Source organism: Cricetulus griseus (genome assembly GCF_003668045.3).
Source record: "Cricetulus griseus strain 17A/GY chromosome 1 unlocalized genomic scaffold, alternate assembly CriGri-PICRH-1.0 chr1_0, whole genome shotgun sequence".
Lineage (NCBI taxonomy): Eukaryota > Metazoa > Chordata > Mammalia > Rodentia > Cricetidae > Cricetulus > Cricetulus griseus.
Window position 1 is genome coordinate 160,802,689 of NW_023276806.1, and position 12,954 is coordinate 160,815,642.

The following is a 12,954-nucleotide window of genomic DNA, read 5'->3' on the forward strand; positions in this document are numbered from 1 at the left end:
ACTTTCATTTTTGCTTTGCTGGAAGGCACAAGGGATTTGTAACATTTTCACACTTGAGCGGAAATTAAGTTGAACACATATACCCCCAAGGTAGCCATGAAAGCGTTTGGAACAGTAAGTGTACCTTGGTTGACAGCAGCTTTGTCAGATACATTTCTTTTACTTTGAACTTGTGTTTCCCTCGATGTCTCTTTCCTTGCACGACTTGGAATGCTTCTGAATCTGGTAAAATCTAAAAAGACCAAAAAAGTGTTACTTGAGGAAACTGTATTCTACAGAAGGCATGCAGTTCGGTGGACAGCACAAAACAGCCTGAACTCACCAAATGGCAGTGATCATCTGAGTATTCCACATCTGAACACCAGAAAAAGGAAGAGAGAAAAAAGTCTATTAAAAAAACAACCACGGACTAATTGGCCGCAACACAAGCCCCGTTTGTGCTCCAAAGCCAACAGCTCTTCTGTTGTACTGAGCTCTTCACTGCTACATGTTGTCCGCTGCTGCACCTGAACAGTGTGAAAAGGGGCTAGGTTCTAGAGTAGAAGCAGGTTCCCTGTGCCTGAAAGTGTTAGAGCGGAGGTTGAGTAGACACTTACTGGGGACAGGGATGTGGCCTCCAGCCTATCACTCAATAGAGAGACCTGGAGCACCCCTGTGTGCCAAGCCTGCAGCCAGGATTAAGACTGTCTTGTTCTGCTTCTAATTGCCCAATTACTTAATTTCAACAAAGGAGAACTATGTGAAAAGGAGCCAATCCAAGTCTAGGAGCTTGCTTTGAAGAAGGACTATTACAGATAAACCTAAACAAGTGACTAGCCAGGTAAAGGCTGGGGTGGGAAGGAATGTGGGCCCCCTCTAAGATCAGACAATGTGTCCAACTCAGAAGTCAATGAAGGCCTGAAGATGAAGAGGACTAGACCATCAAGAAATGCTACTAAAATTAAGGCAGTTAAAAAGAAGGGGAAATAGTCTGCTGACAAAAGCCGTAGACTACTTAGTAAGAGAAGTCTGTGGTGTGGGGCTAAGGACAAACCTGGTACAGGACCAGCGGGTTTTCTCAAGTCATTATCAGCGTTTTCCTGTCCCATAGCGGCCAGGAAGACAGAAGACTAGCTTGCTGACTTTCCCTGTAAAGCTCCTTTTGTCTCCACTGTCTGGGAAGTCAGCAATGCTGACTGGTATATTGGAGATTTTGCATGGATTGTCTTGCTTGCTCAGTCTGTCCAGGGCAGTATACAAACTTCCTGCCCAATTACAGGGCGGCCTCTTCTGTTGGTGCCCATCCTACTGTGGACTTAGAAAAGAGCTACACGGGCTGAGACTGCCCTGTGTTCAGAGCTGCTAACAATGGCTTCCTTTGTGCTGGGCCTTCTGTACCAGCATGGGTAGTTTTATTCCCTTTGTGCAGAACCCATGCTCTTAGAACTAGAACCACACTGAAATGGCTTTTCTCAGCTTCCAGAGACTCACATAGCAACATCTCAATCATACCTCTGTGACAGTATGGCTAAGAGAAGCAAAAAAGCAATACTTCATAAAGCTCGGTGAGAACAAAAGGTTAACAATATTGTATTGGTTACCTGAAGTAAAATTTGCTATCTTCTTAAAGACTTTTATAGTGGATCCATTTGATATCTGAAAGCAGAGATAAAAAGTAAGAGTTTTCAAATGTAATGGATTTCTCAGCTTCAACTCGGGAATTAGATGGATCTTATGTTCTCTTGCTTATTAAATATTTATCAAGGACTGCTACATTCTGGGCACTGTGTGCAGGCTAGGGTTAGCCAGGTGACCAGCAGAACACTGTCCCCAAGGGGCTCATTGTCCTGTGAAGGAAGCACACAGGCAGCAAGATGCACTAAGGTCAATACCTGTGATCTAGATGGGATGGGAGCTGCTTCTTGGAGAGGGAAAGAGTAAGCTGTCTTCAGCCAGCCTCTCCCCCACCCCCACCGTTTGAATGCTTGTGTACCCTCCAAATATATGTGCCAAATCATCTTAATATGGTGGTATGAGGAGGTAGGGCCCTTGAGAAGTAATTATGTCATAGAGAGAAGCCCTCAGAATGGGATTAGTACCCTTCTGGGAAGACATAGCCTGCCTCCCCCGACTCTCCCACCAGCATATGAGGTCATAATGAAATGACAGCCTTCTGAATCAGGAAGAATCTTTGACTACTGGCTTTGTGTCTAGTGGTGTATGACCTTGCTTCTCTGCAACAGAGCTATGAGAAATAAGTATTTGCTGTTTGAGCCCCCAAGTAGATGCATTCTGTCACAACATCTGAATTGGCTAAGACAGTATAGGAAATGAGGAACAGTTGAGACAGGTTTCCTCAAACATATCTGCAGCTATACCCAATGACAGAACAGTTGTGTGTCTAGGTCTGTACTCAACAATACAAATCCTCATGATTCACAATAAGTTACAAAAACATTGAAAATACACTATTGTTGCATGCTATGGGTCTCACAGTCTGTTGGGCAAAAGAGTCCAACATGAAAGAAACCATACTGTATGGTTCAACTGTTCTCACAGTCAAAACTGTCAGAGAGCCAGTGATTAGCAGGGACCAGAGGGGCGTCTGTGCCAGATAGAGGGTATGCTCACAAGTGACCCTCTTCCAGTATGCTTATGGTTATTCTCTTTGCACTAGCTATAGAAATTGCACGTGATTTTCACCGAATTCTCCAGAAGTAAGTATACCATCCTGGTGAGTGCTAATTAGTTAGGGGTTCTGTTGCTGTGATGGCAGTTCCAAATCACAGTTTATCATCCAGGGAACCTGAGGCAAGAACTGAAGAAGAGATCATGGAGGATGCTGCTTACTGATTTGCTCTCCATGGCTTGTTCAGACTGCTTTCCTATAGCACCCAGCACCACCAGCCTACGGATGGCACCACTCACAGTGAGCTGGGCCCTTCCACATAAATCATCAATCAAGAAAATGCCCTACAAGCCAGCCATGGTGGCACATGCCCCTAATGCCAGCACTCTGGAGGTAGAGGGGGGTCAGGTCTCTGAGGACAGCCTGGTCCTACACAGTGAGACCCTATCTCAGGAAAAAGGGAGAGGGGAGAGAAAAAAAATGCCCTACAGACTTGCCTACAGGCTTTCTGGCGAGGAATATTTTCTCAGTTGAGGTTCACTTTTCCCAAATGACTCTAGTTAGTGTCAAGCTGACATAAAACTAGCCAGCACAACTACTACTACACGTGTATAACTGTTGTCATAAATAGGGTTTTGTGTAAAATGACTATAACTCCACCTACATTGTAGTGTGAAACATTTCAGGGTTCCAATAACTGCCCCTGGCCACTCCTGTCCTCATAGGCAGTCCTGTCCTCCTGCCTTCTTCCACTGATTACTTTTACCTATTCTTGAGATCCAGACAACTGGATTCATACAACACATACTTGTTTATTTTTTTTTAATGTATGCCTTTTAGGGATGATCTGAGGTCTATGATGTTAATTTAGTATACTTTGTGCCTGTCAGTAGAACATCCCTTTTCATAACTGTAATAGTCCATTATATGAATGTACTACAAAAATTGCCACATGGTAAGGAAAGTGTTAATGTATGCAATGGTGTAGATTAACTTTACAAGTACGCCAACTGAAACAAGATCATATGTATGATCTCAGTTATATAAAATACCCAGAACAAGCAAATTTATATAGAAAAGCTAGTGGTCATTAAGTGGCAATTATAGAGAAGACTGAATAGTGATGAGACTCTCTTAAAGATGATGAAATAGTCTAAAATCGGATTTTGATGGTACACAACTAAAACCTGTGAGTCCCACATTCTAAACAGATGAGTTTTGTTGGTTACTAAACCCAGAGCTTTGTTGCTTGCCAGGCAACAAAGTATTCCATCACCAAGCTACATTCCTTACTCTAAACATATGAACTTTGAGGAACATAAACTATAACTGAGAATAGTTCTGTCAAAAAACAAGTCAAAAACACTTCAGCTATTAAATGTATGGGTCAATTGATAAATGTTTTATCCTGTTAATGCCATGTCTATGTGTGGCCTACTAGAGATGAAGTCTAGAACTCTCACTTTGAGGCCTTTTGGAATCAAAGATCTCTGGGCCAAATGGCCCTTCAGGGTCTTTCTCTCATAACCAGGTAGCTCCTTGGAAAAGACCAGTGCATAAATTACCTTCAGACAGAAGAAACCACAGAGGGCAAGCAGGGGTTCTTAAGAAGAGATGGTTCTCAAGGAGGGGCTGGTGTCGACATAAAACAAAGGGGGTGGAGAAGAAGCAAGTCAGGGGCAAACCCCACCTCCCTTCAGCTGTGGCCTGAAGAGCAGAGTCACTTTCTCCCCACTGTAAAGCTCTAATACAAATTTGGACCCTGCCTTCTCTGGTTTGCAAGAAAGAATCTAAGAATTGCTCTCTGGCTTGCTGCACATTGGTTCTGAAAATGGACAGGCCTCCCTACTAACCACCACAGGATAAACAATCTCCTTCAGGTGACACCCACAGAGGAAGAGCCAACTCTCCAGAGGCCCTAGACACAGCTGTCCAGCCAGCTGCTAAGTTTAGGCTAGATGCCTCCCACTGCTAGTGTTTAGGACATCTTGTGGGAAGAGGGGAATCTGGGCAGAGCTAGCTAGATCTTCAGGCCTTAAGGCAACTCCTAATGTTAACTCTTACTGAGCTCTTGGGCTGCTCTCATCACTAACCCTCTTCTCCTTTCCATCAAGCCATTGACTGTTTTCGTCTCCATATTTGATGCAATTAAAATAAATGCCCTGTGCAGGCATCCCCATAGCAATACTCAGACACCACACTTATAAGAATGTGTGAACATAGTTATAAAACTCCCCACCACCACGGGCTGGATATACTGATTTTAAGCCAATAAATACCCTTTTATAAAAGGAAGCTGATGATTCATTCTGGGTAATTGTCAAAGAATGAATCCCAAATGGATCCTGTTGAGTGTTGAGCCAATACTCCGCTACTGTCAGACGCTTTGTTTTGCCAAAAGCGAGCACCCTCCCTCTATAATCACAAACACCATGGATGGGCCTTATGATAAGGAACACTGCCAAAAGTTCAAATGTCTTTTCGAGAGCTGGCAACGCTTGGCTGCTGGCACTGTGCTCGGGCATTAAGAGAGTGTAGATGTAGCTCGAACTAAGAAGATTTTACTCTGAAATTATCTTCCAAGAGCTGGTGTAAAAGCATTTTATTAGTGGATGAGTTGGATGTGTGTGAGAATATTTCTAACTTTCACAGCTGCTCTAGGGCAGGAACATTTTGGCCTCATGTGATGTTTAATACTATTATAAGGACATAAAAAATCATTTACAGATGTTTGGGGGAAGCAGGTTTCCCCTTTCTATTCTCAAGTCAGCTGCTGCCAAGTCAAGGCAAGAAACACCTTTTTAAAAAGTGCCATGGAATCCAAATGGTTAAAAAACACTATGGCTGTTTGCTCTGTCCTAGAAGCTCTTAACTACTTCCTGCAAAGTGCCACATCCATTCTCTTGTCCTTCTGTGAGGCAAGAGGGCCCGGACTTTAGAGATGAAAACCAAATTTAATCAAGGGAAGATTAATGTCACTAGATAGATCCGCAGTAAGAACATGTCTCCAGCCCAGAGCTGATAGGTGCACATGACATTTTCAAAGGAAGCCCTCTCCAGTCTTATAGTGTTCCACGATGCACTGTGTGACAAGACCATCCCTTCCCAGTCTGAGCTAGAATGTGGCAGAAGTAGAGAGACTTGCCATTAGCATTAGAAGTTGTGGCCACACAGGGGTGAAAAGGACAAATGTCAACAATTAAAAGCCATGCCTGGGACATAGCTCGGCTGTTCAAGTACTTGCCTAGCATGCATGAAGTCCTGAGTTTGATCCCAACACTCAGTAAGGAGAAGCAGGAGGATCAAGAGTTCAACTCACAAATATGGAGTTGGAAGCCAGTTTGGTATATATGAGACCTTGTCTCAAACAAAACAAAAACTAATTAAAAACTCCTAAAATAAATCTGTGGCATAAATGTGAGATATCTTGGTGGCAAGAAGCTGTCTTTATGTCATAGGTTTAGATTATCCCCTAAAGATAAATTTTCTAGAGACAAAATTTAAATATATTTAAATGTTTAAAACATTTCATATTTAAACATATAAAAATGTCACATATAAAAATTGTGGGGATGGCTTTGTGGTTAAGAGAACTTGTTCTTGCAGAGGACCCAAGTTTGGTTTCCAACACCTATGCTGGTTGGGTCACAACCACTTATAACACCAACTCGGGGGATCTGATACCCCTTTCTGGCCTTTGAAGGTACCTGCACAGGTGCACTTACATAAGCATAAATAGTAAAGCAAATCTTTATTAAAGTGATAATGGCACATGCCTTTAACCCAGCACTCAGGAGGTAGAGGCAGGCAGATCTTTTAAGTTCAAAGCCAGCCTAGCCTATAAAGTGAGTTTTAGGACAGCCAACACAGAAACCCTGTCTTGAAAAGTAAAATGTTATTTGTATAGGTAAAAATGATCAACTATTGGAAATTAAGATGGCTTCTATGAGTTTTATGGAAATGATGAATGTGATCTCAATTTGATCCTTTTTCCTTGTGTAAAGAAAATATTCTAAAAGCACAGTGGTCAATACAAATTACTTCAGGGAAACCTTTCCTAGTGTCTGTCATTCTTCACTGAAACAGTCTTGTCCCATGGGCCACAAGATCCATCACATGGTCTCATGAGAAGTTAACCTTTTCCGTTGGCACCAGAGAATGCTAACCAACAGACTATCACCAGACTATGTCACAGATCAGTCCCAGTTCTCCACCAGGAAGCCTGCAGGTTATGAGCATGGTCTAAAATCCCCATTCTGACACAACCATATTCCACTGGCCTTGGCAGGACCACAGTTTGGAAGGGAAGTTCTCTTTTATCAGCTGATGACCTAGGAGCATCAAGAGAAGCTCAATGAGCATGGCCAAGTTTCTTACCGTCTCCCAGCCTTGGATGTAGAAGACAGTGTTCATGCATGGGATAGTAAAGAGAACCAAAGCCCATGTTTGGGGTGTTGGCAAAGCCCCTAGGATATGGTACAGAAGCAGCCTCTTTGTTGGCTAAATGTGTCTCTCGGGGTAGTCCAGTCTTTTTAAGAGCAGAGATAGAACTTGACCAGAAGGACCACTGACCTTACCTAACAGATGGTCTGAAACATATCTGAGAGCTATAAATGGCCTCTGAATGGCTAATTTGGGGTCATCAGTGACCACTTCTACACTAGTGCACAATGTTCTTCAGCCACTTAGTGGTTTATCATTTCTCCTCAAAATTCACAGCTTGGAACAAGATGTGTGATCTTTAGAGAAAACTTCCTGCCCCACAAAACACCTGCCTTGTAGCCTCTGCTACCTCATGTCAGGGTGTGACAATGTGGCCCAGCAAAAGGTCACAGTGGGGTACCAGAGAGAGAGAAGAAGGAAGCTTAGACTGCAAGCATGCCTCCACATTCTACCCTGATTCTGTCATTAGGATCCCTTCATGGCAAACAGCCTGAGCCACAACCAGATAGGGGAGTGTTTGTGAGGGTTTAATTATAGAGAAAAAGATGCTGCTGGATTCTTGTTTATTAGGACATCGGCTCATATAACCCCTTTTCTTCACAAGATGGAAGGACACTGGAGCAGAAATTTGCTGTCCTCTGTACGTCTGATGGGAACTGAGAGAAATAACCCTTCTGGCCTAAAAGCATCAGTCTATGGTGAGCATTAATGGAGCCAGCACTGTGAATAAGTGTGGGTACTGACTCCCACTGTTTCTGCCATAGAAGGCAATCTTCAAAAATGCTGGGAGTTGGATTGGAAACCATTCAGTAGGTTGAAAGAGTATCATCATCATTCGCTTGAGGTTCTGGGCAGAGCATCCAACCCTACATTCTGTACACTCTGACCCCTCTATTACCCTCAGAGCAGATGTCTAGCAAAGGTCTGCTATACCTCACAAATGAAGTGGAATAAGCTGGGCCTTATACTCCAGCAGCAGACACACTGTTTAGACAGGAGGAGGAACTGGCCGTCACTGACGATTAACTTTAAAACCTAACTAATTTGGACTAATTGGGGGGAGGTAAGTCTGAATCACTTAGAACTCTGAATTAGACCCTATTTTTAAATGAAATATAGTTTTTTTTCTTTCAAGTGCATACAGTGACTCAAACTAGGATGCTTTAGTAAATGAATAAGAGTGATAATTAGCATCTTGTCTCTTTGGAGGGAAAAGCAAGTACTTGAAAATGGCTTTCTTTAACGAAAGGGCAAAAGCAAACGTCAGCCCAGCCCTCTCAAATTATCCCAGATTTCAAATGTGCGGAGGTGCTATTAAAATCAAGTGCAGACTGAAGCAGCTGAAGGTAGTAGGCTGGATCCTTCTCTCCAGCTCAGTCCTTAGGAACCCAGGCTTTTGGAGTGGTCCAGGTTTGGGGAGTATGCCCAGCTGACCTCCCTGGGTTCCTTCAAGCTCTCTGCATTTATATGCCTTGTGGCTTATCTTTTTAAACATAAGCAGAATCCGTTAAGCCCTTGTGTCCCAGTCTTGTCATTTATTACCACCAGGCAGCAACACTGGGCTATGAGGGCAATAAATCATCAGGACAGGAAGTGACTACAGGCCGGATTAATTTCATTATCATCCTTAAGCAGATAGGTGTCTAGTACACCGATGTCTTCACGAAGAGTAATGTTCTAGCTCTCCTGACAGGCTACCTGGGCCCTGCAGACAGCTGTGTGCTGTTTTCTCTGCTGGAATGACCTGTCCTGACTATCCCTATGGAGGATAATAAGTGGCCACCACCCTCCTCGGTGTCCCACTCAATGCCATATGGTTGTGGAGAAGGTAGAACAGAGTTAGGGCAGAGGAGGCTAATTGGAGCAAAGCCAAAACACCAAAAAGGGACTGCAAAAGCCAAGAGGGACCAAAATCCAAGAGCACCAAAATCCAAGAGCACCAAAAAGGGACTGCAAAAGCCAAGAGGGACCAAAATCCAAGAGCACCAAAAAGGGACTGCAACACTTGGACCCTTTTGGACACCAGACCAACTTTCCACATAGACCCAGGGAAAAGAGATGCTCTGAAGCTCTGAACACACAATGGGGCACTAGTAGGACCCCTCTGAGACTTCCTATCCACTTACATCCCTTGGGAGCTGGCCATTGCCACCCGGGAACCCATACTGAGAAACTGTGAACTTTCACAGAAGCTCCTAAGCTAAGAATACTAGGTCTGGCCAGGTGGTTGTGGGTCAGGAACCCTCAGCTGTAGGGACTGACACGGGTGTGGTTCATGCGTCTCTGTGAGGTCTTCAGAAATAGCCACAGGACCCCACTGGCAAGACAAAATGCAGGGGTAGGATGCTTCCTGCTCCTGACTGTCCAGACAACTGCTCTTGAGAGCAAGCTAGCTGAGGATGATGCCTGGCAAAGTCCATCTTGGTGCTTTTGAACCATAAGTAGCTGCTCTGCTTTGGGCTTCTCTCTGAAAAAGCATCTGCCCCTCCTGAGTGCCAGCCTTGCCCCCCACTATTTCCTGTCCATCACAATCAGTTTCTGAAACACAAATGTAAGCCCTTTGATGGCCCCTGCTGTCCTTAAGATAGGATATAAACTAAGCAGATGAACAAGACCAGAGGGATGGCATGGTTTCCCTTCTAGCTTCCTTCCACTTCTCTGGTTAAGTCCCAGTCTCAATGAACCCATCCATAAAGTAGGTTAGCAATGGTTCCTACCTCATAGGACTACTGAAAGATGGGACTAGACAATATTTAGCAAATGGCCGAGTCACCATGTGACCCAGAATGTTCTCACTAGTACAATTCCTCCTTGGGTTCTGGCCACTCTGAAAGCCATTCTGTCCAACATGCCTGCTAGAAGTACTGACAGCTGTATCCCAGCCCCATTCTTTAGCCTCAGCTCTGCTATGCTGTCCATAAGAAGCCTCATTTGAGTCTCCAAGCTACAGCACTGTTGTGTCAGAAAGTGTTACTTTTCCCTCCTGGGGGCTGCAGGCTCATTGAGTCAGTAGCCTGGACTTCATTCCTCTCCCCTGCAGCCTGAGTTCTTAGCCCAAAACAGGCACTCAGCAGATCTAGACCATCCGTTCAATGTTGCTGAATGAATCCCAGTGTCTGTTTACAGGAACCTTCCCTGCTTCCTGTCTTGTCACATACAGGCTTCTCTGGCACTCAGGTCTTTGAGAAGTCATGTGCACCCTGCACTGATTGCAGCATGCACTCAGCACATGGGTCATAGGGCCGAAGGAGCCATCACTGAATAGTGCAAACAAACAAGGACATTTAGAACATCTTCAGAACAAGGTCAGCACAGTGGAGAGAGGAGAGGCTGAGGAGTCTACTTTACTCAGCATTGACACACTTGACATGCCGTGGGGATTTGCATATATGATAACTCACCCACAGTTTCCCTAAGAACACACTGTGCAAGGCCAGACAGTCTCGCCATGGCAAAGTCTCTGCCCTAAATGGCAAGATGGGGAATCAGGCAGCATGACACTGAGCCTTGTGAGGAAGGAGGCATGTGATAGGGACACCACTAGACATAATGTGGGGGCTCTTCTAAATGAGCAGAGAAAGAGATTGAGCCCTAACAAGCAACTTGAAAACCATTCAAAAATAGGGAGTCTTGGTTTGTTTTGGTCTGATTTTTTTAAAAGGGCTTATCCAACCCAGTTAGGACTATGGCTAAAGAAAGAGTTGGTGAGGCTGAGTCGTGGTCTTACCTCATAGTGGCCAATGGTGTTTAGCTTGGTTATTCCATCTTCAAGAATCACAGAAGAACTGTCAATGTCCAAAAGTTCTTTCTGTCGTGTTCCCACTTGAAGCTCTGAAAAGGGGGGAAAGGCATTTGCTTTCATGCTAAAGTCACAGAAAAAAAAAATGCTGCCTAGTCACTTTTACAAATACTACTGGTAAATAAATAATCTTGAATGGAGTGGCAAAGCTTTGTTGGACAGTGTGGATATAGCCAGCCAGACAAAAGGCTTTGGGCTTGTGTGTAGAGTCTAATATTTCAGACAACTGATCCTGAAACATGCTGAGTCAAGTCTGGAAGTGGAGACCTTGAAGACAGAATCACCCATCATCTGAAGGACTAAAACCTTCAAAAACAAAAATGCCTCCAGTGAGCCGGGCTTCGGTGGCACACGCCTTTAATCCCAGCACTCGGGAGGCAGAGGCAGGTGGATCTCTGTGAGTTCGAGGCTAACCTGGTCTCCAGAGCAAGTGCCAGGATAGGCTCCAAAGCTACACAGAGAAACCCTGTCTCAAAAAACCAAAAAAAAAAAAAAAAAAGCCTCAGTGTCACCAATGTATGGACATGTTCATTCACAGAGCACAGTATGAGCTCTCTTCTGCACGGTTGCAGCTGAGTCACTATTCACCAACATGCCATCCCACGTAGTGCACTATAATCATTATAGTCAGAAGGTAGCCACAGATGAGTGTTTTCTTTTCTTGAATTTGTGCAGTGTTTTATGAATTGTTATGAATAGCAACTCATTATCAACATCTAAATATGTGGAAGTTGCACACAAAAATCTGGACTTGTGATTTCTCTTTTTTAAAAATCTAGCAATGGAGCCAGGTGTTGGTGGCACACGCCTTTAATCCCAGCTCTAGGGAGGCAGACGCAGGCAGATCTCTGAGTTTGAGGCCAGCCTGGTCTACAGAAAGAGTTCCAGGACAGGCTCCAACACAGTAGAGAGAAACCCTGTCTCAAACAAACAAACAAACAAACATACAAAAAAATCTAGCAATGGGGACTGGGAAGATGACTCAGTCAGTAAAAACATTTGCCTCCAAACATGAGGATCTGAGTTCTATTCCCATTACCCATATGGTAGAAGGCAGGAACCAACTCTCATACACTGTCTTCTATCTCCACAACAGTGCATACACACACACGCACACGCACACGCACACGCACACGCACACGCACACGCACGCACGTTAAATAATGTAATTAAAAGTTTTTAAGATCTAGCAATGTCCACATATGGTAGGTAGTTCATGCCTACAAATTTAACATTCAGGAGGCTGAGGCAAGAGGATCATCACAGGTTCAAGGCTAGCCTGGATTCAATAGTGAGTTCTGGGTCAGCTAGGGGTACAATACCAAGATTTGTCTCCTCCCCGTGTCACCTCCCCCCAAAATCTGGTAACTGTGACTCTGTGACAACCCACAAGGCAACTTCTGCAGAACCCAAATGGTTTTGCTGTCTTAGATGACAAATCTTTTCCATTTAGGTGAGGCTCTGCTATTTTCCATTTTTAAATGGTTACCTTCTGTGCATATATGCTTTCTGTCCATCAGCTGTCCATATGTCCACCAGCTTGTTCTACCCTTACCTTCCAACTTTAGGGTTGGGGTTGGGACACCTGGGTGGCACAAACCCAGGAAGGGCCTGCAGGGCCTGCTATGGACTTCTCAGTGGTGAAGATAAAGCTGCTGGGCCATTTTCCTGTGGTTATTAGACTGGGTGTGCCCATGTCCTTTGTGGTCAGATAATGTTCAAGGCAAGTTAACTGATGGTCTGGGTCAAGCTTCAGTTTCCGAGATGGGGCTGCCCCTTCTGCTTATATCTAATCAAAGGAGCTAAGCCCTCTTTAGGCTGCCAGGTACTCCAGGCCATGCAAGGGAACAAAACATGGTGCAGAGAAGCACCTGAGCAGCTTGCTCTCTTAGAAGCAGGCACTGGAGTTGCTACACATTTGCATGGCCTCCCCCAAGTTTCCCAGGCCTGCCTCCAGGATTTTCTCAATGGTTTTAGCAGGAGGTTTGATTGGTGGGGGAGGATTCTAATTGGCAGCTTAGTGGAGGCCTACAACTGCACATGGAGGGGAGATGAACCTTGTTACGCTGTCTGTCACTGCCACAATTCCACTCTTCTTTCCTGG

The 12,954-nt window shown here is 44.5% G+C and overlaps 1 protein-coding gene across 2 annotated transcripts in view; it reads right to left on the reverse strand.

Moving 5' to 3' along the window:
- Nucleotides 1–12,954, reverse strand: part of Plxnc1 (plexin C1) — a 146,371-nt gene that overhangs the window by 6,804 nt on the left and 126,613 nt on the right. For both annotated transcript variants that reach the window (XM_027392654.2, XM_035450691.1), the window contains 4 exons: nt 10,779–10,882; nt 1,581–1,635; nt 323–354; nt 125–232 (listed from right to left, as the gene is read on the reverse strand). In XM_027392654.2, the coding sequence (XP_027248455.1) occupies nt 125–232; nt 323–354; nt 1,581–1,635; nt 10,779–10,882 (299 nt within the window). The remainder of the gene's footprint in view (nt 1–124; nt 233–322; nt 355–1,580; nt 1,636–10,778; nt 10,883–12,954) is intronic.